The 24831-nt window shown below is 36.4% G+C and overlaps 3 protein-coding genes, 1 long non-coding RNA gene and 1 pseudogene across 5 annotated transcripts; 1 reads left to right on the top strand and 4 right to left on the bottom strand.

The window, feature by feature from the left end:
• Window positions 1-5080: 5080 nt before the first annotated feature.
• LOC125212447 (dirigent protein 24-like) lies at window positions 5081-6290 on the bottom strand. Its single transcript, XM_048112619.1, has one exon. The coding sequence runs from the start codon at window positions 6244-6246 to the stop codon at window positions 5212-5214; it is 1035 nt and encodes a 344-aa protein (XP_047968576.1). The 5' UTR covers window positions 6247-6290; the 3' UTR covers window positions 5081-5211.
• Window positions 6291-6377: 87 nt separating this feature from the next.
• LOC125212448 lies at window positions 6378-7755 on the bottom strand. Of its 2 annotated transcripts, none has more exons than XR_007174672.1 (3): window positions 7291-7755; window positions 7072-7214; window positions 6378-6772 (listed from the first exon to the last, which is right to left on the bottom strand). It is a non-coding gene; the product is annotated as an uncharacterized LOC125212448 (long non-coding RNA). The 2 variants fall into 2 exon arrangements; XR_007174673.1 differs by having other exon boundaries at window positions 7393-7752.
• Window positions 7756-8091: 336 nt separating this feature from the next.
• LOC125213986 lies at window positions 8092-9480 on the top strand. The gene is made up of 5 exons (XM_048114815.1): window positions 8092-8343; window positions 8423-8634; window positions 8704-8784; window positions 8860-9210; window positions 9310-9480. The coding sequence occupies exons 1-5, from the start codon at window positions 8205-8207 to the stop codon at window positions 9409-9411; spliced, it is 885 nt and encodes a 294-aa protein (XP_047970772.1). The 5' UTR covers window positions 8092-8204; the 3' UTR covers window positions 9412-9480.
• Window positions 9434-13465, bottom strand: LOC125213985 (aspartic proteinase 36-like). Its single transcript, XM_048114814.1, has 10 exons — window positions 12930-13465; window positions 12081-12210; window positions 11652-11899; window positions 11268-11492; window positions 10941-11103; window positions 10726-10799; window positions 10341-10431; window positions 10182-10257; window positions 10018-10089; window positions 9434-9909 (listed from the first exon to the last, which is right to left on the bottom strand). Exons 1-10 carry the CDS (start codon window positions 13151-13153, stop codon window positions 9761-9763), a joined length of 1452 nt encoding a protein of 483 aa, XP_047970771.1. The 5' UTR covers window positions 13154-13465; the 3' UTR covers window positions 9434-9760.
• Window positions 13466-15892: 2427 nt separating this feature from the next.
• Window positions 15893-18302, bottom strand: LOC125216448 (annotated as a pseudogene).
• Window positions 18303-24831: the final 6529 nt, after the last annotated feature.

The raw sequence follows: 24831 nt of genomic DNA, 5'->3' as shown, positions 1-24831 counted from the left end.
TACTCTATTTATATATGGTGGGAAAAGTCGCCATAAATTTCTAAAATTCTCTATAACTTAGATCGTAGTCCACAACTTCTAGATTTAATTTAATAATGACTAGATTGTTTCTAAAGGAATGGGTCTTTAGAATAATAGTGGCTAGATAGTTTCTAAATAGGTCTTTAGAATTTTCTACTTAGTAGCTAATCTATTATTTATTTCTAAAATGTCATGAAAAACTCACCAGAAATAATACATGTGTGGGCACAAACTCATTGGTGGACAATTAAAAAAAATGAAAATTCACATTATCATTTAAATTTTGAAAAATATATGTCATTCATCAGAATTTATCCAACTTCATAAATATGGTAGCAATTATCCCTATCACGAATAATATGGGATTAACAAAATAGTTTTTTCTTTGCCAATTTTATTGTGTACTAGGAGTATAATAAGTATAATAGTTTAATCAATGATAACAAAATTCTTATAATTCAATTTTTTTAACTATAATTAAAATTTAATTCTTTTTATTGTACTATTATTTTAAAATTAAATGTATAATACGGATTAAATATCCTGCCAAATTTTATTTAATAACTTGATCAAAGTGTTCATTTGGGTGAACATTAAAATGATTGTGAAGATGCTCAAGAGTGTTCTCAGTTTAGCCCTTTGTGTGAGCTGAGCAACCTTTTTACTCTTTCGGTTAGGAGTAGGAGTCTTGGTTCTCTTTTACTATTATAAAGAGTATAAACAGTGAGCTATTCAATCTCTTTTAAATTTCTTAAATTCGTGATGACATGTAAGTTTTATGTCTCACATATGTGACATGTGATAGAATCCTAAATAGAATTGAATTTTTAGTATAATGCATATATTTGGTATAAGACACATTTTACCCTAATTAATTGACTATCAATTAATTATTGTCACATATCAATTAATCAAATAATCATGTTATATTGCTCCAAAGAGAATATATATTCATATATATATATATGTCAATTGATTGCCAATGAATGGAAAAGATTGATTATATAATCTTTTTATGGAATGAATATCCATTCCAGTTCATTAGAATATTCGTTGTAGATAAAGTCTTGCAAAAGAATATTTGCATAATTTAGTGGACTCTTAAAGAATTGGGAAACGTATTGGTCTAGGAGGAGCATAAGATGAAGAAGTATGGAATGGGTGCATCTCATGCTCATATTGCAACCGAAGGAGCGTCTAAAGGATAATATTCATTCGAATTTATCATTCTTATGGCATAAAGGAACTGGATCATATTTCTAGTGAAAGAATTAAGAGGCTTATAAAGGATAATATTCATTCGAATTTAGACTTTACAAGCATTACCGTTTGTGTGGATTGTATTAAATGTAAACAAACTAAACACAGTACTAAAAATGCCACAAGAAGCAATGAGCTCCTTAAAATTATACATACAGATATTTGCGGACCTTTTGATGTCTCGACTTCTAGTGGATAAAAACGTTTTATCACCTTTATTGACGATTTTTTCGCATTATGGATTTATTTATTGCAAGAAAAATCTCAGGCACAGTTGAACATTTTATGACTGAGGTTGAAAGGCAATTAAATAGAAATGTGAAAATTATTCGATCTGATAGAGGTGGTGAATGTTATGGTCGTACCACTAAAATAAGTCAATTACTTGGACTTTTTGCCAAATTCTTAGAAAAGCGTGGTATTTATGCTTAATATACTATGCCAAGTACGCCTCAGCAGAATGATGTTGCTAAGAGACGAAACTGAATTCTCATGGAAATGATTAAAAGTATGATAATTCTACCTTACCCATATTGTTGTGTGAATTTATGCTCTTAGAACCGCTATTTATGTATTAAACCGGGTTTCTAGTAAGGTTGTACCAAAGACTCTCTTATGAACTTTGGACAGGTAGAAAACCCAGTTTGCAGCACCTTCATATTTGGGGCTATTCAGCAGAAACTAGAGTATACTCTTCGCAAGAAAAGAAATTGAATTTTAGAAGTTAGTGGTTACTTTATAGGTTACTAGATAAATCCAAAGGGTAAAGGTTTTATTATCCTAATGATAACATGAGAATTATGGAAACTGAAAATATATGATTCTTTGAGAATGGTGAGATCAGTGGGAGTTTTAACACTCATAATGCGGTCATTAGTGAAATAAGGGTAGATTTTCCTCTTCCCTCATTTCCTTAAGAATTAAGTGTGCCAAATATTGTTGAATAGCCTAACAATATTGAACATTTGAATGACTAATGATGATGCCAAGTTCATTGAACATAGGTGTGGAAGAAGCATCTCTAGAAGTGTCATTAATGTTTTCTTAATGAGAACGAATGTGGTCATTTCTGATGACTATGTGGCATATCTCCAAGAATCCGAATGTGATATATGAATACGTAATGATCCAGTTTCATATTCACTAGTCATTAAGTGTAATAATTCTAATAAATGGATTGATGCATGATGAAAGAGTTAAAATCTATGGATTATAATAGAGTCTGGGACCTTGTCGAATTACCTGATAGACAAAAGTATATTGGGTGTAAATGGGTCTTCAAGACCAAATTCGACATAAATGGTTTAATCGAACGATTTAAAGCCAGACTTGTTGCCAAAGGTTATACTCATAAAAGATAGCATTGATTATAAAGAGACTTTCTCTCAAGTATCAAAGAAGGACTCACTTAGAATCATTTTGGCACTTGTAGCCCATTTCGACTTGGAACTACATCAAATGGATGTGAAAAACTGCTTTTCTAAATGGCGATTTGTAAGAAGAAGTCTACATGAAACAACCTGAAGACTTCATTAAGAAATGGAATGAAAATTTTTAGTCTGCAAACTTAAGACATCAATTTATGGACTGAAACAAGCTTCTCGACAATGGTATTTTAAATTCCATGACACTATTACTGCTTTTGGTTTTAAAGAAAACACTGTTGATCGGTGTATATACCTCAAGGTTAGTGGGAGCAAGTTCATATTTTTGGTTTTGTATGTTGATGATATATTGCTTGCTAATAGTGACATTGGATTACTACATGCACTAAAATTATCTCTCTAAAAATTTCAACATAAAAGATATGTGTGAGACATCCTATGTCATATGATAGAAATATCTTGTGATCAATCACGTGGACTCTTGGATTGTCTCATAAAAGCTACATAGATCGAATCTTTTAGAGAGATATGGCATGAGTGCTTGTTCTCCAAGTGTTGTTCAAATTCATAATGGTGACAAATTCAGTTTGGATCAATGTCCAAAAACTGAATTGGAACGTAAGGATATGGAAAATATTCCTTATGCATCTATTGTGGGAAGTTTGATGTATGCTCAAGTCTGTACTAGACCAGACATCAACTTTGCAGTTGGAATGCTAGGCCGTTACCAAAGTAACCCTGGTGTTGAACATTGGAGAACTGCAAAGATAATAATGAGATACTTAAAGTGAACAAAAGATTTTATGCTCACATTACGGAAATCTGATCAACTAGAAATTATTGGATTTCCATTAAAGCTAAATTTATGGTTTGCTTTGAAGCATTAATGATTGCAAAATTTTATTTCAGGCCTTGGCATTGTCTCCTCAATATCCAAGCCGTTGAAATTATATTGTGATGATAGTGCAATCGTATCTTTCTGTAAGTATGACAAGTATTTAAGGAGCTAAACACATGGAATTAAAGTTTCTTGTCGTGAAAGATGAAGTTTGGGAACAAAGAATATCTATATAATATATAAGCACACAGCTTATGGTTGCTGATCCATTGACTAAGGTGTTACCGCCTAAGACATTTATGGAATAAGTTAACAGAATGGGTCTTGGGTATGGAAACGTCTAATCTTTATGTTTCCATGTTGGTTCAGACACTTAAGTTATAGATATTTTGAATTCAATAAAGTTGTTTCTACTTTTCCTGCATATACTTATTATTTGATATGCATATGTACGTTTTTAGTATTAATGCAGGAGGTCTTGAAATAAGACAATTACGGACGCGGTGTCACTTATAGATTATATTAGGGTGGATATTAGTGATGTGGTACATGGAAGGAACTATGTCGATTGAATGATATACGCCCGCCATGACCCGCATTAGTAGTCTCTCTAATATAATACTTATGTTTACCAATGATGAAAGTATTTATAAAGTCCAATATTATGCGCGCCTTATGTTTATTATGTCTATTTTACTGTGGCTCTGTCAAGTGTGACAAGTGGGAGAATCGAAAACTTTGTGTCCCACATGTTCGCCAAGTGGGAGAATGTAAGTTTTATGTCTCACATATGTGACATGTGATAGAATCCTAAATAGAATTGGATTTTTAGTATAATACATATATTTGGTATAAGACACATTTTACCCTAATTAATTGACTATCAATTAATTATTGTCACATATCAATTAATCAAATAATCATGTTATATTGCTCCAAAGAGAATATATATTCATATATATATATATATGTCAATTGATTGCCAATGAATGGAAAAGATTGATTATATAATCTTTTTATGGAATGAATATCCATTCCCTTGGCCATCAAGTAAAGAATCATGCGTATATATTATTAAGATTTGATTAGAATTGATTGTGATCAATTAGTAATATTAATAGACTGAAGATTATATTCTTGGTCAATAAGAAATGTATTTACTAATTATTTTGGGCCTCTTTGATGGAAAGGGCTTTTAGGGTTTGATACTTAGGGTTTGTCCTCTCTCTGCCTATAAATACAAGTGTGGTGATCCCATCAAATCACACACATTAAGAGAACACATAAACGAGGGAAAGAGAGAGAAACAAATCCTTGGAGTTGCGCCACTACGCCGGAAAAAGGTTCAAGGAAATCGTCTCCTCCTTCCTCAATCGCTTCCGCTATGGATCGCCAAGGTATGTCTCGATCCTATTATGTTTATGGTTTACGTGAAATACATGTTGTTCGGAGATCTTGCTTTATTTATATTCAATTATCTAATCTTGAATATATGATGATAAAATAATGTCCAACATGACAAACTCAATTGGAACTCCTAATCGCGTACTCAATGATTATAACAAAAGCCTGAAAGTGATACCAACTGAGTTTGAGAAGTCATAAAATCAAATACAATTATACAAACACACAATGATTAAACTGAGAATCCAGAAATAAACAGAAATTGAAGAAGATTAGAACTCATAATCGATCGAAACAATATTCCTATGGAGTAATGTAAACCGTGAAATGCGTAACGGTTTCAATCCCATCAGTGGTGTGTTGATCAACATGCGGCATCGTTTCAATGGTCGCATACCCTTTCGCATTCTCGTATTTGCCGGTCCCACCGACTATGGCGATGTGCGACAGCGGCGTCGCCGTCCGGTGGACTCCGAAGAAGCTGATGTTGTCGTCGATTTCGTGCTCGTGGCCGTGGAACGCGGCCGTGAGCGCCACCGTGTGGCTGCTGCCGTCGGAGGAGCTCGTGATGTATATCCCCTGCACCCGCCCGAGCACCCCGGACCCGAGCTCGTGCCCCTCGGTGATCTCGTTGTCGACGACCGTGACCGACCCGAACGTCAGCTGGTTGAGGGTCAGCCCCTGCGGCAGCTGCCCCGCCGTCACGAAGGCTTGCTGGCTGCTGCCGCCGGTGGCGACGGCGTTGTTGCCGTTGCTCTGGACGAGGGTGCTCGAGGGGGCGCCGTTGAGGCCGACTAGGAATGGGTAGTTGTTGTTGTTGATCACGCCGTTGATGGTGTTCAGCGGGACGCCCCCGTTGATCGGGAAGATGGGGTTGCTCGGCTTCGAGAACGGGAGGTTGTTGGCGTCCGAGTTGGCGACGATGCCGGCCACCGCCCTCCCGGACGGGTGGGACCCGCCTAGGATGTCGTGCATGAAGAAGGAGAATGTGCCCGCAGGGGCCGCAGTTGTGGCCCCCGCGGCAGCATTGGGATTAGTGTCGGCCGCTCCACCCAGTGGGGCGGTTGGGGTGGCCTCGGGGATGTCGGATGGGGCGGGGGCGACGGGTTCTTCTTCTACCGGGGCGGCCTCGGGTGGTACTTCATTGGTGGCGGTGGCGGCCGGGATTTGGCCGCTCGGGAGGGCGGTTGTGGCCGGAGCCACCGTCTCTGGCGGCGGTATCGGGTCGGATGGGACGGGGAATGGTGGGGTTACTTGGTCAAGAATTCTTGATGAGGTAGCCAGGGTGGCAAGTAGGAGCAAGCAAAGGAAGGATGTGAGAGTAACATGGTTAGCCATTTGGAAGAAAATTGAGTTGAGATGTTTTGTATTTGATGAGAATGCGAGATTGATTTGTTGGTATTTATAGTTTAGATTATAGTAGTAGGAAATGAGAGAGTGGAGCTGATGAGATGGAGTTGGTCCCTTTGATTGAACAATTAGAAAAACCTAAACTCTTTGGTTGGAAAGGAATGGTTTAGTTGAAGAGGCTCATTTTTATATTCAACTTTGATCAGTGTTTACCACTGAATTTGTTTCTAAACAAATCATTTAATTATTTGCCTTTGATCCAAGAAAAAATGTTGAAATGAGAGTGAGGAAAGTGAAGTTATTAGCACACTCTTGTACATATCGGCAACTTCACACACAACACAATGTAAACTTGAGGCCACAGAGGGATGACTCCATCTGCAACTGGTTCACGAAAAGGCCCAGCACGTCCGAAAATCCTCTTTCTCACAGCATGAGGCCTCCCTAGCTCTCCGTTAACATGATATGAGAATCCAACACCAACCGGTGAGTCCAAATAGATGACACTTGCAACCTTAGCCCACACAACCGTTATCCATGTCAGTATTCCTGCCTACTTTCTAACTCGAAAATTCAGGGGAAAAGACTCGATTTTTCACAGAAAATCTCAGTCTTAGACCAGCTATTCGGATTCAGATGCAAAACAGGCAAGCCTCCTGATTTTGATGCTTCAAAGTTGAAAGGTTTTGTTCATGAAAAGATTTCTGTAGCAACATGACTAACAGAAATCGTTTGTCAAAAGTACAGCAGAAGTATAATCAACATCGTTCGTTCTAGCAATCTATAGGATGTGAAGTTTAGACAAGGTCGTACCATGTTTGTAGACAAAGCCATCAAAGCTCGAGCAACCTGGTCCTCCATTTAGCCACAGAACAGGATCACGCGCATGACTTGTCTCCGACACTACAAAGTAGTAGAAGAGGTTCTTCGGAGGGCTCCCCTATAGTGTCACATACCTTCACATAATAAAGTTATATGTCAAAATCAAATGAGTGAGATCTAGTCAGAGAAGTTATACCAAAACAACAATACCCTGAGTAATGTTTTGAAGGGAAGGTTCCTTGAATCCGGGAAGACTCCTTACAAGAGAGAGTTGCGGTGCAACTGCAGAAAAATGCACACTAACATACTTACCCGAAAAAGGGCTAATTTGTGCCTGTCCATGGTGGCTTTGTCCTCTCACCGTGTGTGTGTGAGATAGAGAGAGAAGACTAAGAAGGTGTTTTGTGAAAAGCATGAAAATGGGGAAAACATGAAGATGATATCAGTCACTAACTAGAGCCCACTAGTTTATATCATTGATACTCAACTTAAAAAGCATTTTTTATTATCCCCTTACAGCATTTCATCTGAAAAAGACACCTCTATAAGATTTGATTTGTAATGAATGTTTCACTCATTTGCATATCCCAGACAAGAATATTCGAGAAGAAGGAATCGATGTGCCACCTGCTGCTACGGCTGAGGGAAGTTCGTTTTCATCTGTTGCAAATAGTCAGCATATGCTGATAAAAGGAGATCACATGAATGCATCAAGACAAAGTCCAGTTCAACAAGCTTCTTTCTCTCTCGCTCTCTCTCCAACTTTTAAAGTCAATATATATAATTTGAAAGTAGGCAGGTTTTTTAACCATGAAAATGACATAATTGAACTGCCTCTAATTGTTCATACTTTTTAGGGACGGGTGGAGTAATAAGAAACGAGATTATATGACATTAACCGAATTAGTTTCTTGATAAAGAGACCAAGTGGGGTATAATGTGGCCACAAATAGTGATGAACTACCAAATTCATTTAAACCACAGAGCATCTTATCCAAACACACCTAGATTTTGTGGGAGAAACAAAACTAAAGGGGACAACAACATCTACCACCACACCCCATCATCAATAATCCAAATTCTTGCAGTATGGGGAGAATTCATCTTCGACACATCGATAAATCATGAGTACTTGTGTCACGACCTTCCCTCCCAATCCCGCATCCTCCTCCTCCTCCTCTTCCACCATCTCCAAGCATCGTCTGAACAAGCCTCAAGCTGCTTCATTTCGCCGTCTTCACCACACCGATGTATCCCTCCGAGGTATAGTACTTACGTTTATGTAGAAGCTTTTTCGTTAATTACCATGATCAGTGTAAGAAATTTTGAACTTATGTTGCAGTTGCAAATGAGAGGACAGAAGCATCTCCTGATGTTAGATCAGAGGCTGACAAGATTGTAGATGGCATGGACTTTGGTGAGCTCTGCGACGAGTTCGAGTGCATAAGCAGCCCTTTAGTCGAATCCACAGCCAGACAGCTCGTACGCGACATTCTTGAGCTTCGAGAAGGCAATCGCGCACTTGGAAGTTATGCCGTCTCTGTCAAGTACAAGGTAATTTCTATAAATGGATCGTTACTTCAGGTGATAAAGATCGATTTACGAACGTTGAAATGGTTGCAGGATCCAGTTAGGAGCTTCAGTGGCCGAGACAAGTACAAGAGACAAATATGGGCGACTGAAGCACTACAGAATCCCACTGTGGTAAGGATTCAGACAAGTTCAAGAATTCCTAATTATGTTAAAACATGATTAGTTTAAAATGGCATGTTTCTGCAGAGTGTGCAGCAGATGGTGATGTTATCAACAAGTCTGCTGAACATCCAGTGGACTCTGAGAGGGAAGCCCAAGTCTCCGATTTTCGCCTTCGGAGGAGACTTGATCCTCAAAGTGGAGTCCAAGTTTACAATGAACCAGATCAGTGGGCAAGTAATAGAGCACGAAGAGACGTGGGACCCATCCCAGTCGCCCCCCATCACCCAGGCCTATTTCTGGGCCTCGCGGCGGCTCTTTGCCACAGTTGAAGCCGGAAAAGATGTTTCCGACTCCATTAAGGACGTGTCGAAACGATTTGCTAAGGAGAACAAGAACATCGAAATGTATCCAGACCCTACTGGAGATCCAACCAAGGTACAATAAATACAATGTTATTTACATGGATTTCATTGATTTGTTTCAAGTATTCTCATTTCTCACAAAAAATATCCACTTTCATTTCATTTGATTCAGTTTTTCCAACGTGACGACAGCTTCCAGAGAGATGTAATCCAAGTTGCTCTGTTTCTGGCTGTTCTCTATTTAGTTGTACAGTTCTTAAAGACAACATTGTAAAGCATTCATGAAATTTACAAACTAAAAATCAAATCTGTGTGTATAATTTCAATACCAATGATTTAAATATCTGTTACACAGTGCACGCGATGACACAACAAAGCTCGTACGTGTAGATATAATGTCAGTGAATCTTCAGCAATATTGCAGTTGCAAGAAGAAGCTAATCGTTTTAGGAGGAGATGAAGCACTAAAGGGAAGTAATGGAGAGAGCTTTCAACACTCGAAATCGAGCCAAACCTTTTTCTATAATTAGTTCAAGAATGCAGCACCAGCATCAACAATTACTATTGTACAAGAGCAGCATTACCTGTGAAGCTGCTGCTGCTGCTGCTTGTGTATAACTCACTTACTCTATCAGTTTACACAGCACAGATAGAAACAAAAGGATTGCTATAAAATTCGCCTTCGACACATTGTAAGCAGAAGAGATATCATGTGCCCCAACAACATAAATATTCCCGGTAGCCTCATCTCTTACTTTGATGCTTGACGAACCTGTCATTCACATTAGAGAATACAACCTCATAAGATTGAACTTTTATAAGGGGAAATTCGGAAAAATCAATGATAGCAAAACGCACAAGTTATATAAAGTATACTCACAGTTATATTGTGTCCATCCAATGGTCTGATTTTCAAGATCGTACAAAACGAGCTTGTCGGATAATACTATATCTGCATTAAAAAATAAAAACAAGAACAAGAAGAAGATTGCATCAACATCTTTCATGAGACGAGTTGCATTAAAAAAAAGCAGCGAAATCTACCTCCCAACAAAGTTATTTCCCTTCCATCCTTTGTCTGCATCCCGCTATTTTGCCAACCTATACAATATTCGGTCTCCTGCAAAATTCCAGTTGCAAGATCATGGAGTTATCAGCCTTACTGAAAACAAAAACATTTTGGGATCAAACGAAATTACTCACACCAATTTTGAAGAGATAATTGCTGGGATGCACTGGCAAAACAAGAGAGTTCTCAAAATGGAAGTTTACAACTGGAAATCCATCATTCACACTGCAGCAAATACATGAAATCATCCATTATTTTTTATTTTTGGTTAGATAAAGACAGTGAATAAATGTTAAGGCATATATGAACGGGAAAAATGAAACAGTTAGTCCTGACCAAATCATCACTACCTGAAGTACTTTTGATCAGAGAAGTACCATGATACCGATTTAACTCAACATACTATAAGCAAAGCATCAAAGACCTAGTATTGCACATAACTGTGTGTGCTATTGAAAGTGATAGGTCTGTGCACACACATGAACCAACATAGAAAATTATCTCAGCCATGTAACTTACTTCCCACCGAAGACAAAACATTTGAACTGTTGCTCAACTATGTGAATTTGCAGATCTGGATGTTGCGCCATCATCTGGCTTGAGACGAATAGATAGATAGACAATTAGGGATGTGGGAGGACAAAGCGAGGCAAGAAGCAAAATAGTAAAAAATGTAGGCTGAGATGAAACTATCGAGAAACCAATGTTAAATAACAAATTTCATCTTTGCATACCCGGTCCAAAAGCTGCTGATAAACCTCAGATGGAAGATACGCCAATGTTGTACCACTGTCAATTATAGTCCCCCTACTTGATCCCGTATCAAACAAGTCTGTCGGGAGGTTCAAGAATTGACCACCTACCTCGACTGATTTCAGATTCACATTGTAATGTGGCCTACATTTACAAAATGTGACATGTTTCAGACAAACTATGGTAACATTATTTTACTCAAAATGCAAATGAAATACCACGGCATTCTATCGCAAAATAACTCAAACTTTGACCAAGAAAAGACAGGGGAAAAGAAACAAACAAACAACCAAGTTAACATCACATACTCATTTGGAACAAGTGGTGTTCTGCTGACATTGGGTTGAACTACTTCTCCAATAGCAAAGATTCCACCTCCCTTGCTACCATCTAAGCAATGCGAAAAGATCTTCCTCACCTTTTTGGATGAGGCAAGTTGTGAAAGAATGGATGTATTTGCTTGTCCAAAACCAACTATTCCATCAACGGCCTCAGAAGATGAACCTAATTCTCCAGCTTGTTTGGCTGAGCACCTATCTCAGATGTAAGATCAGAAAGCATAAGATACAGAAGACGTGGGAAGATTATAAGAAAGCTCAAGCAAGTCTTATTGAAAGTTCAGCAGATAGCAAAGAATATAATTTCTCCATAGATACATGAGATAGACTCATAGATCAAACATGAATTCTCACCCAAATGCAATGGATCCATTCATTGACGAGGTTTGAAGATTTCCAGTCACTTGGTCAAATCTAAAATTGTCCCTGACAAAGTATCCCTCAGTTCTGCTCCCATCTCCATAAGTAACAGAATATTCGCAGTTCATACCAGTCTGGCAATTTGCATTTGGGCTACTGAATGCAGCATCACAGAAATCTTGATCACAAGTGACCACCTTTCCACTGGAGGAAGCCGCCAAGTCATACTGCTTTAATTCTATCTGGAGGATTGAAAAACAAACATATAGCAGCCTTTCTAGAGTAGACGGAACTTGCAGTTAAAAGAGCTGAATGTTGGACAGGGAAAACACTCAAAACAGTATCGACACAATCTTCCGATTTCATTAGAGAAGCATCAAGAAAAATGAAAAGAAGAAAGAAAGAAGAAAGGGCCAAACATACATGTAGATCACTTTTAGTGGGACACCTGTCGCAATTGTGACAATTCACCCATAAAATATCACTTCCTGTATCTACTTGGACATGATAGTCAACTGGAGGAGACCCGATAGTAATTTTGGTGTAATATAGCCTGTTCAGTGAATCAAATAAACATTGAGATTCACAAACACAGAGCTTTCCACTACAAGTTTGCAAACAAAGCATTTAGCGCCCGAAACAAAAAAAAATCATTAACATTGCGGATTCATATGACCGCGACAACTTGTGGCGTTACATACAGATTAACAAAAGCAAAAGAGTGTTCCCACCGCTATATACAATTAATGCTCAATTTACTGCATGGTTTGTAACCTATATTCGCCACAGAACCGATGCTGGCATTGAGGAGTCTAGTATTGATTTCATATGCCCATCAATGGAAATGATTACTCTCTCAATCTCATTCCCTGGTTCTATTACCCCTTAAGACGGTGTAAAACTATTTCCATCTATAAAATGTTTATATCAATACCATTTCTCCAGGTTAAAGATGCATATGGATGGAAGTCATATTTTTGCCTTAAAGAAGATAAACAGTAGGCTTCATTCTCCAAGATTGCATCTTTCAACAGTATATCAACACAAAACAAGTTAATGCATCAAAATCAAAATCAATAAATGGACAAAAAACAGTAACCGACAGCCAAACAAAAAGGCAAAAGGAATGATCTGATAAAGAAACAAGAACGCCTTATCAATCACCACTCATAAGGTTCAGCAATAATTGAATTTCAAATTGAGTATATAACTCATCAAATCAAGAATTTCAACAAACACAGATCAAAATCAGTGATGAGGGTGAAAACGTACGCAGCGCTAGTGGGCGAACCATCGCCGCCGAGCTGAAAATCAACGGCGGAAAGCATTCTGCCGTGGCGCCGCGAGTCGTGGGCTCTGAGCGCCCCCAGCGCCGCCGTCCCCTCGCCGCGGCCGCCGTATTTGTGGTGAACTTGAAACACCAGATTGCCGGTAATCACCTCTGCCAAAATCAGCAAAGCCCAGAACAAAAGCAAGCACCTTTTCCCGGAATCCATCGCCAAATTACTTGAAAGAATTGAAAATTGTAAACAAACAAAGTCGATCTGTAATGGTGTGAATGAATTATGAATCGGAATCTGGGAAGAAGACGAAATTTGGCGGTAAAAGAAATGTGAAAGTTGACAAAATTGATGAGCTTTGATTTAGTAAAATTCAACAAAAATAGGTCGGTTGAAATCGTTGGACTCAACCTCAAAGCTACGGATGTTGAGATTAAAAAAAGAGAGGTTTTATTTTTTCTTCTTACATGGATTGGGTTCAATTTGAACAATATAAACTCAGTTTCTCTCTCTAAATGAAGTTTCGAAGAAAGTGAGGTCAAGAATTTGTGTGTCTTAATCTGCATTTATGAATTTTATTTCTGACTCACATTCTTGCTTTTGTCAGACCACGCCACACGCCTTCAAAATTCCAGCGATAAATTATTTTATTATTTTCAAAATATAGAAATGTGACAATTCTATCTTATTTGGGACAAATTAGTACTCTATAATCTTAATTGGGAGGGGGTGTATTAATTTATTTTCTTCTTCTAAAACTATAGGCTCTCATGATTAAATATGATTATATCATATGATTAAATATACAGTATTATGTTTAATTCATGAGATTGAATCTCACGACTTAATTCTATATGAATAGATAATTTTAGACAAGTGACTTAATTCTAGATGGATAATCATATGATAATTCTAGACAGGTTCAGAATCTGGTTCAAAATATGACGACGGATTTTGTAGGGAGATGCAAGCATGACTCGAATTTGTATAGTAGTCGATGAAAGATCAGACTTAGGCTGATTCAGAATATAAAGAAGATAAAGTGGGGAAAATATTAAAAGAAAAAGAAAACCACGTTAGTTGTCGCCCTCCAATAGCTTACAATATGGCGTGCAACATATCTTCTTTCAATCATATAAGGCAAAATACATCCTTAGGTCCTTATTTTTCAGTCAAAATGTTCACTAGGTCCTTGTACAATTTTTTTGTTTTAAAAGGTCCTTATACTTTTCACAATATTTTTATCAGGTCATCGTACAATTTTTCGTTTTAGTAGGTCCTTATACTTTCATAACTTTCATTAGATCTGTGTACAATCTTTTATTTTAGAGACTTTTTTATATTTATCTTGGATAATAATCTAAATTTAATTAAACTTAATGAACTTTTTAATATTCCATTATTTAACTTAGCATAGTCGATAAAGATAATATCATCTTGTTATCCAATAATCTCAATAAGTTGTAGAGAATAATAAAAAGATTAACCGTGATGATTGAAGATTAAAATCGAAGTTTTTTTTAGAATAACTATTTGAATTTTCAATTGATTATTTATATTTATATTGAAAGATACCCTGAATATTTATAATAATAAGATAAGTTAAATAATAAAATTAAAAGGTTCATTAAATGTAATTAAATATAAATTATTATCTAAGATAAAAGTAAAAGAATATCTTAAAAAAAATATTGTATACGAACCTAATAAAAGTTATAATCAAAGTATAAGGACCTACTAAAATGAAAAAATTGTACGAGAATGTGATGAAATTTATGAGAAAGGTATAAGGACTTATTAAAACAAAAAAATTGTACAAGGACCTAATGAACATTTTGATTAAAATATAAGGACCTAAGAATGTGTTTTGCCATCATATAACAATGAATCGTAGCAATCAAATGACATCTATAATTATTAAATGGAGTACGCTTATATACTCTCTTCTTTAACAAAAATAGTCCGTATACCAAAAATAATTATATTAGTAGACCTCTCAATTTTTGATGCGAATTTAGTAAACAAGTAGAGTAATAAATTTATAATCCCCGCGTCTCATTTAAGATGTCCACATTTTCTTTTTGGTTTGTCTCACTTAAAATGTTCACTTTCCATATTTGGATATAAACTTATTTCTTCATTAAAATATTCAACTATTTTTTCTCTCTACTTACTCCAACTAACAACTCTTCCTAAAACCATGTAACTAAGTGTGGACATCTTGAGTGGGACGGAGTAGCAACTTTCCATTTTTGATATTCTCTATCCCAACTTAGTTGAGTCATAATCTTTTTCAGGATATCTAAACTCGCTGAATAATTTTTCTTGTAAAAAATAAAATATTTAATTATTCTTATTTTATTTATCTTATATTTTACTCTTTTATCTTTTTACTTTATTCTTTCTTATTTAATTTTGTCTTCATCTATAATTATTTTTATTTTTTCTTATTTTTATTTTTATTCTTTGTATTAAAAAGAAATGTCTCAATTAAGTTAAACGGAAAACTAAATTGAAGCGGAGGAAATATGACATTAATTTTTGTAGATAGACCAAAATATATACTATATGAGATTATTTTTGTGGATGGGGATAATATTTACTAATGTGATGACTCCAAGAAATGTTAATATTTATGAACTAAAATTAAAACCGCGGCAATAATAAATGATAATCCGCGGTGCCGTTTTGATTTTCATATTGGAAGGATAAATTGTTGAAATAAAACTCATTAATAATGACCAAAGTTGGAGTCAAATCACAAAGTCATTAGTCTTTGCCCCCAACGGTCTGAACACTTTTTTGGTTGAAGGGTCAACACAATTTGATAAATATCTAAAATTATTTAGGTGATAAATTGCCAATTTTTTAGAAATCATCAAATTGGTTTGTGTTCATATACACAAGGGTTATATCCAAATAACGTGTAAATAATATAATTGGTTCTTCAACAGTCACGAAACTTACATTCCATTGTACGGAAAACATGTGAACCCTTGCTCTATATATGTCTGCAGACCTGGATGCTTTGCCATCATCTAGTTACAGATATAAATATAGACAAATAATCAGGGAATCGCGGAGAAAGAGAGGCAAGAATCAAGAAAATAATGCTATTCAAATTTCATACTGAGGATGAAGGCATATGTTAGCATACCTTTTCTAAAACCTGTTGATAAACCTCAGATGGAAGATAGGCCAATGATGAGCCACTATCGATTATAGTCCTTCTACTCGATCTCATTGCAGGGGAGTTTGTCGAAAGGTTTAAGAGTTGGCCACCTACCTCCAATGACTTCAAATTCACACTGTAATGTGACCTAAGATAGTCCAAAAACGTCAAAAAATTTAGTAAAACAAATGTCACTCCAGTTTTGTCCAAGATTAAATATTGCGAAGAAACAAACAAATCACATACTCATCTGGGACCAAAGGTGTTCTATTGACTTTTGGATCCATTACTTCTCCAATAGCAAAAATTCCACCTCCCCGGTTTCCGTCTAAGCAATGTGAAAAGACCCTTTTCACCTTTCCAGAGGAAGCAAGTTGTGCAAGAATGGTTTCATTTGCTCGTCCAAGACCAAGTAATCCATCAACTTCCTTAGTGGGGTCTTCAGACATTGAGCACCTACGAAGATGACGAAAAAAAGTTCAAACAGTGGAATGAGAACTCGACAGAGGCATAATAAGATCAAAGATGAAGAACTACCCAAATGCTATGGAGCCATTTGTTGTTGACGTTTGAAGGTTTCCAGTGACTTGGTTGAATTCAAAATTATCTCTGACAAAGTATCCCTCAGTTTTGTCGCCATCTGCATAAGCAACGGAATATTCACATTGCCTTCCGGATCCAGCTAGACAATTTTTATTTGAGCTGCTCGATGCAGCACGACAAAAGTCCTCATCGCAAGTGACATTCTTCCCAGTGGAGGAGGCCGCCAAGTCATACTGCTTGAATTCTACCTGGATTACTTTTCTTGGGACAACTTTCACAGTCGTGGCAATTCACCCATAAAGTATTACTTCCTGTATCAACCTGGACATGATAGTCAACCGGAGGAGTCCCAATAGTAATATTGGTGAAATAGAGCCTGAATCATTGTATACAAATCGATATCAAGATTTACAAATACAGTGCTGCAATCATGGCAATTTTGGTGCAAAACTAACACGATAGCAATTTGGTAGAGCCAAATAAGTATTGAAATTCGCATTCTTGGATACTAAAGCTTGTCATTACATATAAAGCAATCGATAAGTGTCATTACACTCAAACAAAAAAACTAGTAGTTTTCTTTGATCAGAAGAACGCAGATTGCGACTCTACAAGGAGTAAACAGGTTGAGACGAATTCAACCAAACATCAAACATGTGAGAATCAATTTAACACTACAAATGGATGCTGCAAGTCATACATTTTTGCCTTGGAGTGTATGCTTGAATACCCAAGCCACAATCATCCACCATTTTCTCAACACAACAAGACAAATCAAACTCATCCGAGCTTCTATGAATTCCTTTACCCTAGAGTGGCATTTCAACATAAAAAATGTGGGGAAAACAGTTGATTTAGTAACAGAAACAAAATCACTTACAGCACAAAACCAGTTAAAGGAATATTCTCACAGGAAAAGAAACATCATTTATTTGGAGTCAGGCATTAGTGTTGGATTGCAGACCCATCCCACATCGGATTAGTATATAAGTGCTATCCACCCCTAATTAGTTTGAGGCCTTTTGGGAGTGACCCAAAAATAAATCCGGTTTGACTAGAAGCGGACAATATCAAGCAATGTGCAATCGACAGTCCTAACAAGTGGCCTTAGAGCCTTATTAGGGAGTGATCCAAAAACAAATTCATGCGGGATTGACGCAAAGTGGACAATAGCAAACTAACGTGCAGTCAATTGTCTTAACAATTAGGTCAGTTATTCCCAACATATTCAAATTCGAAATACAAATCCCAACCTTCAAAAAAAAAAAACAAATGAGTGTGAGACATACGCATGTAAAGTGGGGGAATAATGGCCGCCTAGCTGAAAATCAATGGCGGCGAGGCTTCTGCCATGGCGCTGCAAATCGTGGCCTCTCATAGCTCCCAACACCGCCTCTCCCTCGCCGTCAAACTTGTGATGAACTTCAAACACAAAATGCCCGATCGCACAACACATCAACTCTGCCAAAATCAACAAAAGCAACCACATTTTCCCGCAATCCATTGCAACCGAAAACAATTCCTACTTCAAAAACTGAAGGTGCTGTAAACATATTAAGAGAGGCAGCGTATATGAACGAATCGCCATATCGGGAGAAGACAAGAGTTGGGGAGTGGGAATAACAATAATACTCCATGTGAATGGCGGGCTTGAGAAAAATAAAAAAAGAGAAAACGAGACAAACGGGATGGCTGGCTAAGGAATAAAAAACCTCTCAATTATTTATATAAGTGTTGAAATCATTCTCTTCATATCTTAAAAGATTTCATTTTTATGTGATGGTCTGTAAAGTTCTGGTTTTTTTAATCTTATGGTGGTGTGGAGAAGATCTTTCTTTCGGACTAGTTAGAAATGCCGAATGCGTGTATAGAAGTCGTCATTTTTTTTATGAGACACTACATGAAAACTTGTTTATTCTTAAATGTGTTAAAATTTAAGGATGTTAGGGGCTTATATAATATGTGGACTTACTTAGAATAACTTGCTAAATTTTGAGGTTTAGGTTAGAAATTTTAGTCCGATAAAATTATATCTCTGCAATCTGAGTAGGACTGGCTTGAAACCTGACGATAGTGAATAATAATATCGACTTTTATGGATCAATACTTCGTGATTCATTGTTGTTTTTAGTGTCCAAGGCAGATACTAATTTTAGAGCAAAATATGATGATTCTTCAGAAGATGAGATATCAAATGTATTCAAGCTCGTTGTGCGAAGCAAACAACTTGTTCCACAAGAAATGCATACATGGTTACAATTTTTTCACTCTTTACCATGTGAAATTGGATCTTACGATGCACCTCTACATATATTTTAGATGCATTCATACCTTATTTTTCAAGGACCTACTTTTGAATTTCACTCTTTTATACTTTACCATTATGTTTTAGATTTAATATTGTTTAACTAGGAATGTCTCATTTTGCATATTAATAGTATGAAATTAATTGCGTAGCTCGATTGAAAGAAAAGAATTAAAAAAATTGAGGACACAACATCACCGTGTACGTTGACTTAAAGCAAAAACTCATTCGGGATACATTCAATACCAAGTCTTTATAGCATGCACAATAAAACCTGATTTTGCGACCCTATTGCAGGGTCGATGATGGTGGCATGTGTATTGTCCTTTTTTATTTTTATTTTTTTTTATCTCTTTATAAATACCATACTTTCTCACCTCATTCCACCATCCATTTATTCTACTCTCATTCAATATTCTTTTTCTACAATCTTAAAAAATGAATAAGAATATTGGTGGATCCCAATGCGAGGGCAATGACCTTTTGTGTCGATGATGAAGACGATGAAACCTTGGGAAGAGGCAGAACTGTGGAATAACGCCAAAATGCATCACGACTTGAACCAACTACTTCGCACAAATTTGGAATTTTGAACGTGTTCTTTTCGAGTAGTAGTTACTTTGATCAATGTACTTTTATCTATTTTTTAATCTATGTAGTTTTTCAGTGTTTTCAATCTATGTAATTTTTTTTATTTGACAACTTTATTTGTTTTAATTCAAAAAATAATTGAAAACAATGTGGAAAACAATAAAAATTGTGAAATAAGTTAGGTTTGAAATGAGGATGGCTTTATTGCAGATCTTCTGGTTCAAATTAAAAATACTGATATGATGGAGGAAAAATAAGTTGTAAAAAATAGGCTAATTTTTTTTTATCCTTAATTGTTGTGCCCTTAGTCCCATAGTGTTTATACTATTGCAAATCGCGTTTTAAAACAAATTTGAAGACCTCTGATTAGCTATGTGCATGCGCCATAATATCGTGATTGGTAAAGAGACGATTTTCAGATTAGGTAACTCATAATTAGGTAGATTTACTAGGGACTCTCATCATCAGACACCTTTTATTTTAGATCAACTTATATTGATATTGGAATGAGCAAAAGTTAACAAAGAGCAGTGCCATGAAGGAGCATTTGCAACATGTATGGTGGTGGTTCAGATAGTAGTTTGCACATGTTGTAAAATTATCCTGATGCTATGCAAACCTGGGAAGGCATGTTGCAGTATGAGGGGATGATGATTTCTTGATAGTTCATTGAGTTTGACTGATATGGATTTATCTTTAAAGGTGTTAGGGTGAGTCTAGAAGGGGTTAGAGCTTAATTCATTACCTTGGTAAAAGGGGTAGGAGAGACTCGATTTATGGATGGTGTGGGAATGAGAGCCAATCACTTGTCTACTATGGGGAAGGGAGTTGGAGACCGCCTTTGATGGACACTATCAAGCTCAACCCGGATGCATCTTTGGAGGAAGGTTCAAAACATGTGTTTGGTGGAGGTGTATTTGATGCTTTGGCAATTGGAGAGTTAATTGATGCACTTTTTATTAACACTAAATAAATATGCAAGTATACAGAGTAGATTTAGTATAACTAATGGTTAGTACCGGATATCAAACACCGGAAAAACGATCACAAACTGGCTATTTCTTACTAAGCTTCTTCCACTATTTGGAGATACAATTAGTTTTTGATTTTAAGAACTATAAAACTTGAAAATTAAAGAAAGTAAATAAACAATTGCAGATAAAACAGATGAGATTAGGGAATTCTACGGATGTGCTTTCATAGTTATGGTTTATACAAGTTCCAATTACAACACCCTAACATAGTTCATACTTTGCTAGAACGAGTCACATAAATATTTCTCATGTGGCACAAAGTAGATCACACACTAGTAGTGGTGTCGAAACGAGTACTCGTGGGTATCTGCACCCGACTCTGACAAACTCATAGTTTAGGCTTGTTTTATGGGTGATTAAAGAGTGCTTTTGATAGTTTAAGATGTTAAATACAGGTTTTTCACCACACATACACTAATTAGGTGAGTTAATGGGTTTGTCGTAGTTTTGTGATGAAAACAGGTTGAAACGAGCCGAAGCTGAATTTTGAGGAGTTCCCAGAAGAAATACCCGACCGGGTGTTTCCCATTTCTCGGAAAACCCGGTCGGGTGTTTTGCAGAAGCTATGCGGACTCCAGAAGGAAAACCCGACCGGGTGTTTTCCATTTCTCGGAAAACCCGGTCGGGTGTTTTGCAGAAGTCGGGCTTCGGGAAGAAAACCCGGTCGGGTGTTTCGCCACTTACAAATCACCCGACCGGGTGTTTTGTATGCGTGCTCACTTAATCCTGATTTTCACTCCGAGTATAAAAGGGTTCTTACTCATTTTCGAACCCTAACTTCCCCCACTGCAAAATAGAGAGAGAAATCGAGAGATTCAAGAGGATTGAAGGCAAGGAGGCTTCCATCTTCAAGAGATTGAAGAAGAAAGATTCTCCCCAACATCAAGTCCACCTTAGGGAGTTCTATTTTCTATTTCTACCATGTTTTCTTTTGATGTTCTTGTATTTACTTTTGTTTTAGCTTCCATTATGAGTAGCTAAGTCTTTATTAGGGATATTGGAGAAGTTTGTATGGAACCCATGGGTTAAACCTTGATTTATGCTTATCTATCCCTTTTGTGGTGGTTTTGTTGGTTATTGTGCTTTTTCATTGTCTAATTGCTTAGCTAACAATTGGATGTCTTTTTCTAATCATTGTCATTGAGAGATGCTTGGTTAGATTGTCAAATAATCAACAACTCCGTGCGTTTTATGTTATCGAGAGATGCATAGCTAGAGAGAGGGCTTGAGTCCGTAGGTTTTAGGAGTCGGTCTTGAAGTGTAGGGAGGAGACTCCGACATTAGAGGCCGATCAACGCGTTAGATGCACCCGAGAGGGGGTCTAACCAATTAACCCGACCTTCCTAGCCACACATGAGATCCAATAGATGAGCATGATCCCTAGGTGAACACCCGTGATCCATACCAACGGATCCATATCCCTATCTTCCCAATTTGAGTGAAAACTACCCTTATTTGCTTTAGTTTCCTAATTTGCTCTTATTTGCTTACTTGTTCTTTGATCTTAGTTAAGAAAAACCAAAAACCTCTTCTATTAGTCTAGATAGTGTTCAAAGTTGCATCGTAGTACTCAAGCCGGCATTTAGTCTTCGATGATCGATAATTTCCACTTGTCACGTGCTACATACCCCATACACTTGTGGGTGACACATTTATTGCAAATTTAGCATGAGTCAGACTCGTCGGGTACCCACACCCGATTTAGCCCATAAACCCAGTCCCGATACCCATCCCGCTACATATCGGGTAATCCCGATACCCGAGTCGGGTAACCCACACCCGATGTTGCGAGTACCCGACCCAACCCGAACATTATAATTATTATTTTTTTTGTGTTTTTTATATTTTAAGAAAGACATAATAAAATAAAACAAATAAGTGAGTTAGTCATTGCCAAAAAAAGAGAAAAAAGTTAAAGACATCCTAAAAATAAATAATATCACCCTACGTACAGGGGCAAAGGAAGTAATTTAAATCAAATAATCACAATCTCTTTAATTTTCCCAAAATTTCATAAACTATATTAGTTCCAACTTTAAAAAATTCAACTTATTACTTCCTCCGTCTCACTCTAAGTGAACCATTTTCCTTTTTAGGACGTTCCACTCTAAATGACACATTTTTAAAAATAGAAACATTACTCTACTTTTTTCCTCTCTCTTACTTTATTCTCTCTACTTAACTCACAAAACAACACTGCATAAAATCGCGTGCCGGAATAGAAATGCTCCACTTAGAGTGGGACGAAAGGAGTACTATTGATTTGCGAAACTTATTAGAACTCCCTGCGTTCTACTCTAAGTGACGCATTTTTTTGAAAAATATAACTGGGTTCAAAAGCAAACACCGTCTATGATCCTGGAAGCCATTGCTGGCTACTGGTTGTAGATCTGGCATGCGTATTTCGGTGTTGTAGGGAGGAACAACGACATCAACGTTCTGCAGTCATCGCCTCTATTCAATAACTAGTGCCAGGGTGAGGGTCCGGAAATTAGCTGCGTGGCCAACGGCATGCAGTACAGTAGGGGCTACTATTTGATAGATGGGACATATACTTGGTGGTCCATATTTGTAAACAGTGGTGTATCCAGGATTTTTGGTTTGGGGGTACGATAAATAATTACATCTTCGAAATTCAGAATCGGTTAATTATCTTTTATTTGGATGACTTCCATTGTCAAAAGTGAATATTCTTATATTTATATATTAGGGATAATTTATTTAAGCTTTTGAAAAGTGCGATTTATTTTTAATGACAAAACATCTTTTAGCTTATTTAAGCAAATTTTCAATAATTATAAAAAAATAAAAAGATATTTATAGAAATACAAAAAATAAAATATAAAATTTATTACAAGAAGATTAAAATACTTTACAAAATATTTGAAAAATGATTAAAATAATTCAAATATATTAAAATGGACGGTAAATACATTTAATAAAAACTAAATGTATTACAAAAATATATATTTAAAAATACAAAAAATTAAAAGGAATTAAGCTTGAGAATAATGAAAAGATAAGGAAATTAAATATATTAGTAGAAAAATAAAAATTTTACATAAGAAAAATTAAAGGCAGTTAATATTTTAATGCATTAGGAATAATAAAAGGTAAAAAAAGTGAATAAATCAGAGATGAGAACATAAAATTATGAAATGCACTTAGGAGACTCGAACTTGGGTGCAGAAAGAGATATCCTGGGAATTCTACCACTGGGCCATCCACTGCAATAACATTTAGTCGAATCCGATATAGTATTATTAGAAATATTTGGGGTTACAACTGTACCCCTTTGTTCCCATGTAGATACGCTAGTGTTTATAAAGACGATCCAAAATCCAATTGGTATGAAGAAATTTTGGTTCGCGCAACGTCAAGAGGGTATGGGGATGTATGTTGAGCGAACATTTGGTGTGCTCCAAGCGCGATGGGGCATTATATGGTCCTGGTACGAGTTTGGCACGAAGACGATGTCACTGATATCATGTTGGCATTTATCATATTGCATAACATGATAATAGATGATGAAGGACCGGATGTGGAGCATTGGGTATCGGATGATGCTGGAACAAATCACTGTGTTGCCACTGCCCCTGCAAATGGGTGTGCCACATAGTGATGAATACTTGATCCGAGCTTGGCTTGACACACACAAGGTAGGGCTGGCAATTTTTGACACGACACGATAATCTGACACGAATCTGCACGAAATTATTGGGTTTGGATCAAGTCTTATTGGATGCGGGTCATTATTGGGTCGACCCACTAAGAACACGAAAAATTCGGGTCGGATGCGGGTTGGATGCGGGTCGGGTCGGGTAACCCGTTAAAAATTAATATTATTATTTTTATTTTGAGTAAAGATAAATTTGCAAAAATTGTATACACAAAATGCCCTTCAAATTTTAAAAAGGATAATATTAATTTATTTTGATTAGATAGCATCATTAATTACATATTTTTGTGACTAATTTGACCTTATTTATAATTTTTCATTTTTCATTTGTATTGTTGTACAATATGTACCAAGACCCTTATTAAAAGATAAAATTTTAGAGAGAATAACCATCCATAGTATTTTAATGGAATAATAATGGAATAATTTTTTATTCATTTTATTTAAACTATCACAATGATATAAAGATAAATAAATTGCTTTTTTTTACAAAGTATAAATTAGGAAAACACTCTTTTGTTAGGAAATTCTCTCATATTATTTTTGAAACCATTGATATTTTATCATTAA

The sequence above is a fragment of the Salvia hispanica genome, chromosome 3, assembly GCF_023119035.1.
Source record: "Salvia hispanica cultivar TCC Black 2014 chromosome 3, UniMelb_Shisp_WGS_1.0, whole genome shotgun sequence".
Classification (NCBI taxonomy): domain Eukaryota; kingdom Viridiplantae; phylum Streptophyta; class Magnoliopsida; order Lamiales; family Lamiaceae; genus Salvia; species Salvia hispanica.
The sequence above is the reverse complement of the archived record's forward strand: the minus strand, read 5'-3'. Positions and strand labels throughout refer to the sequence as shown.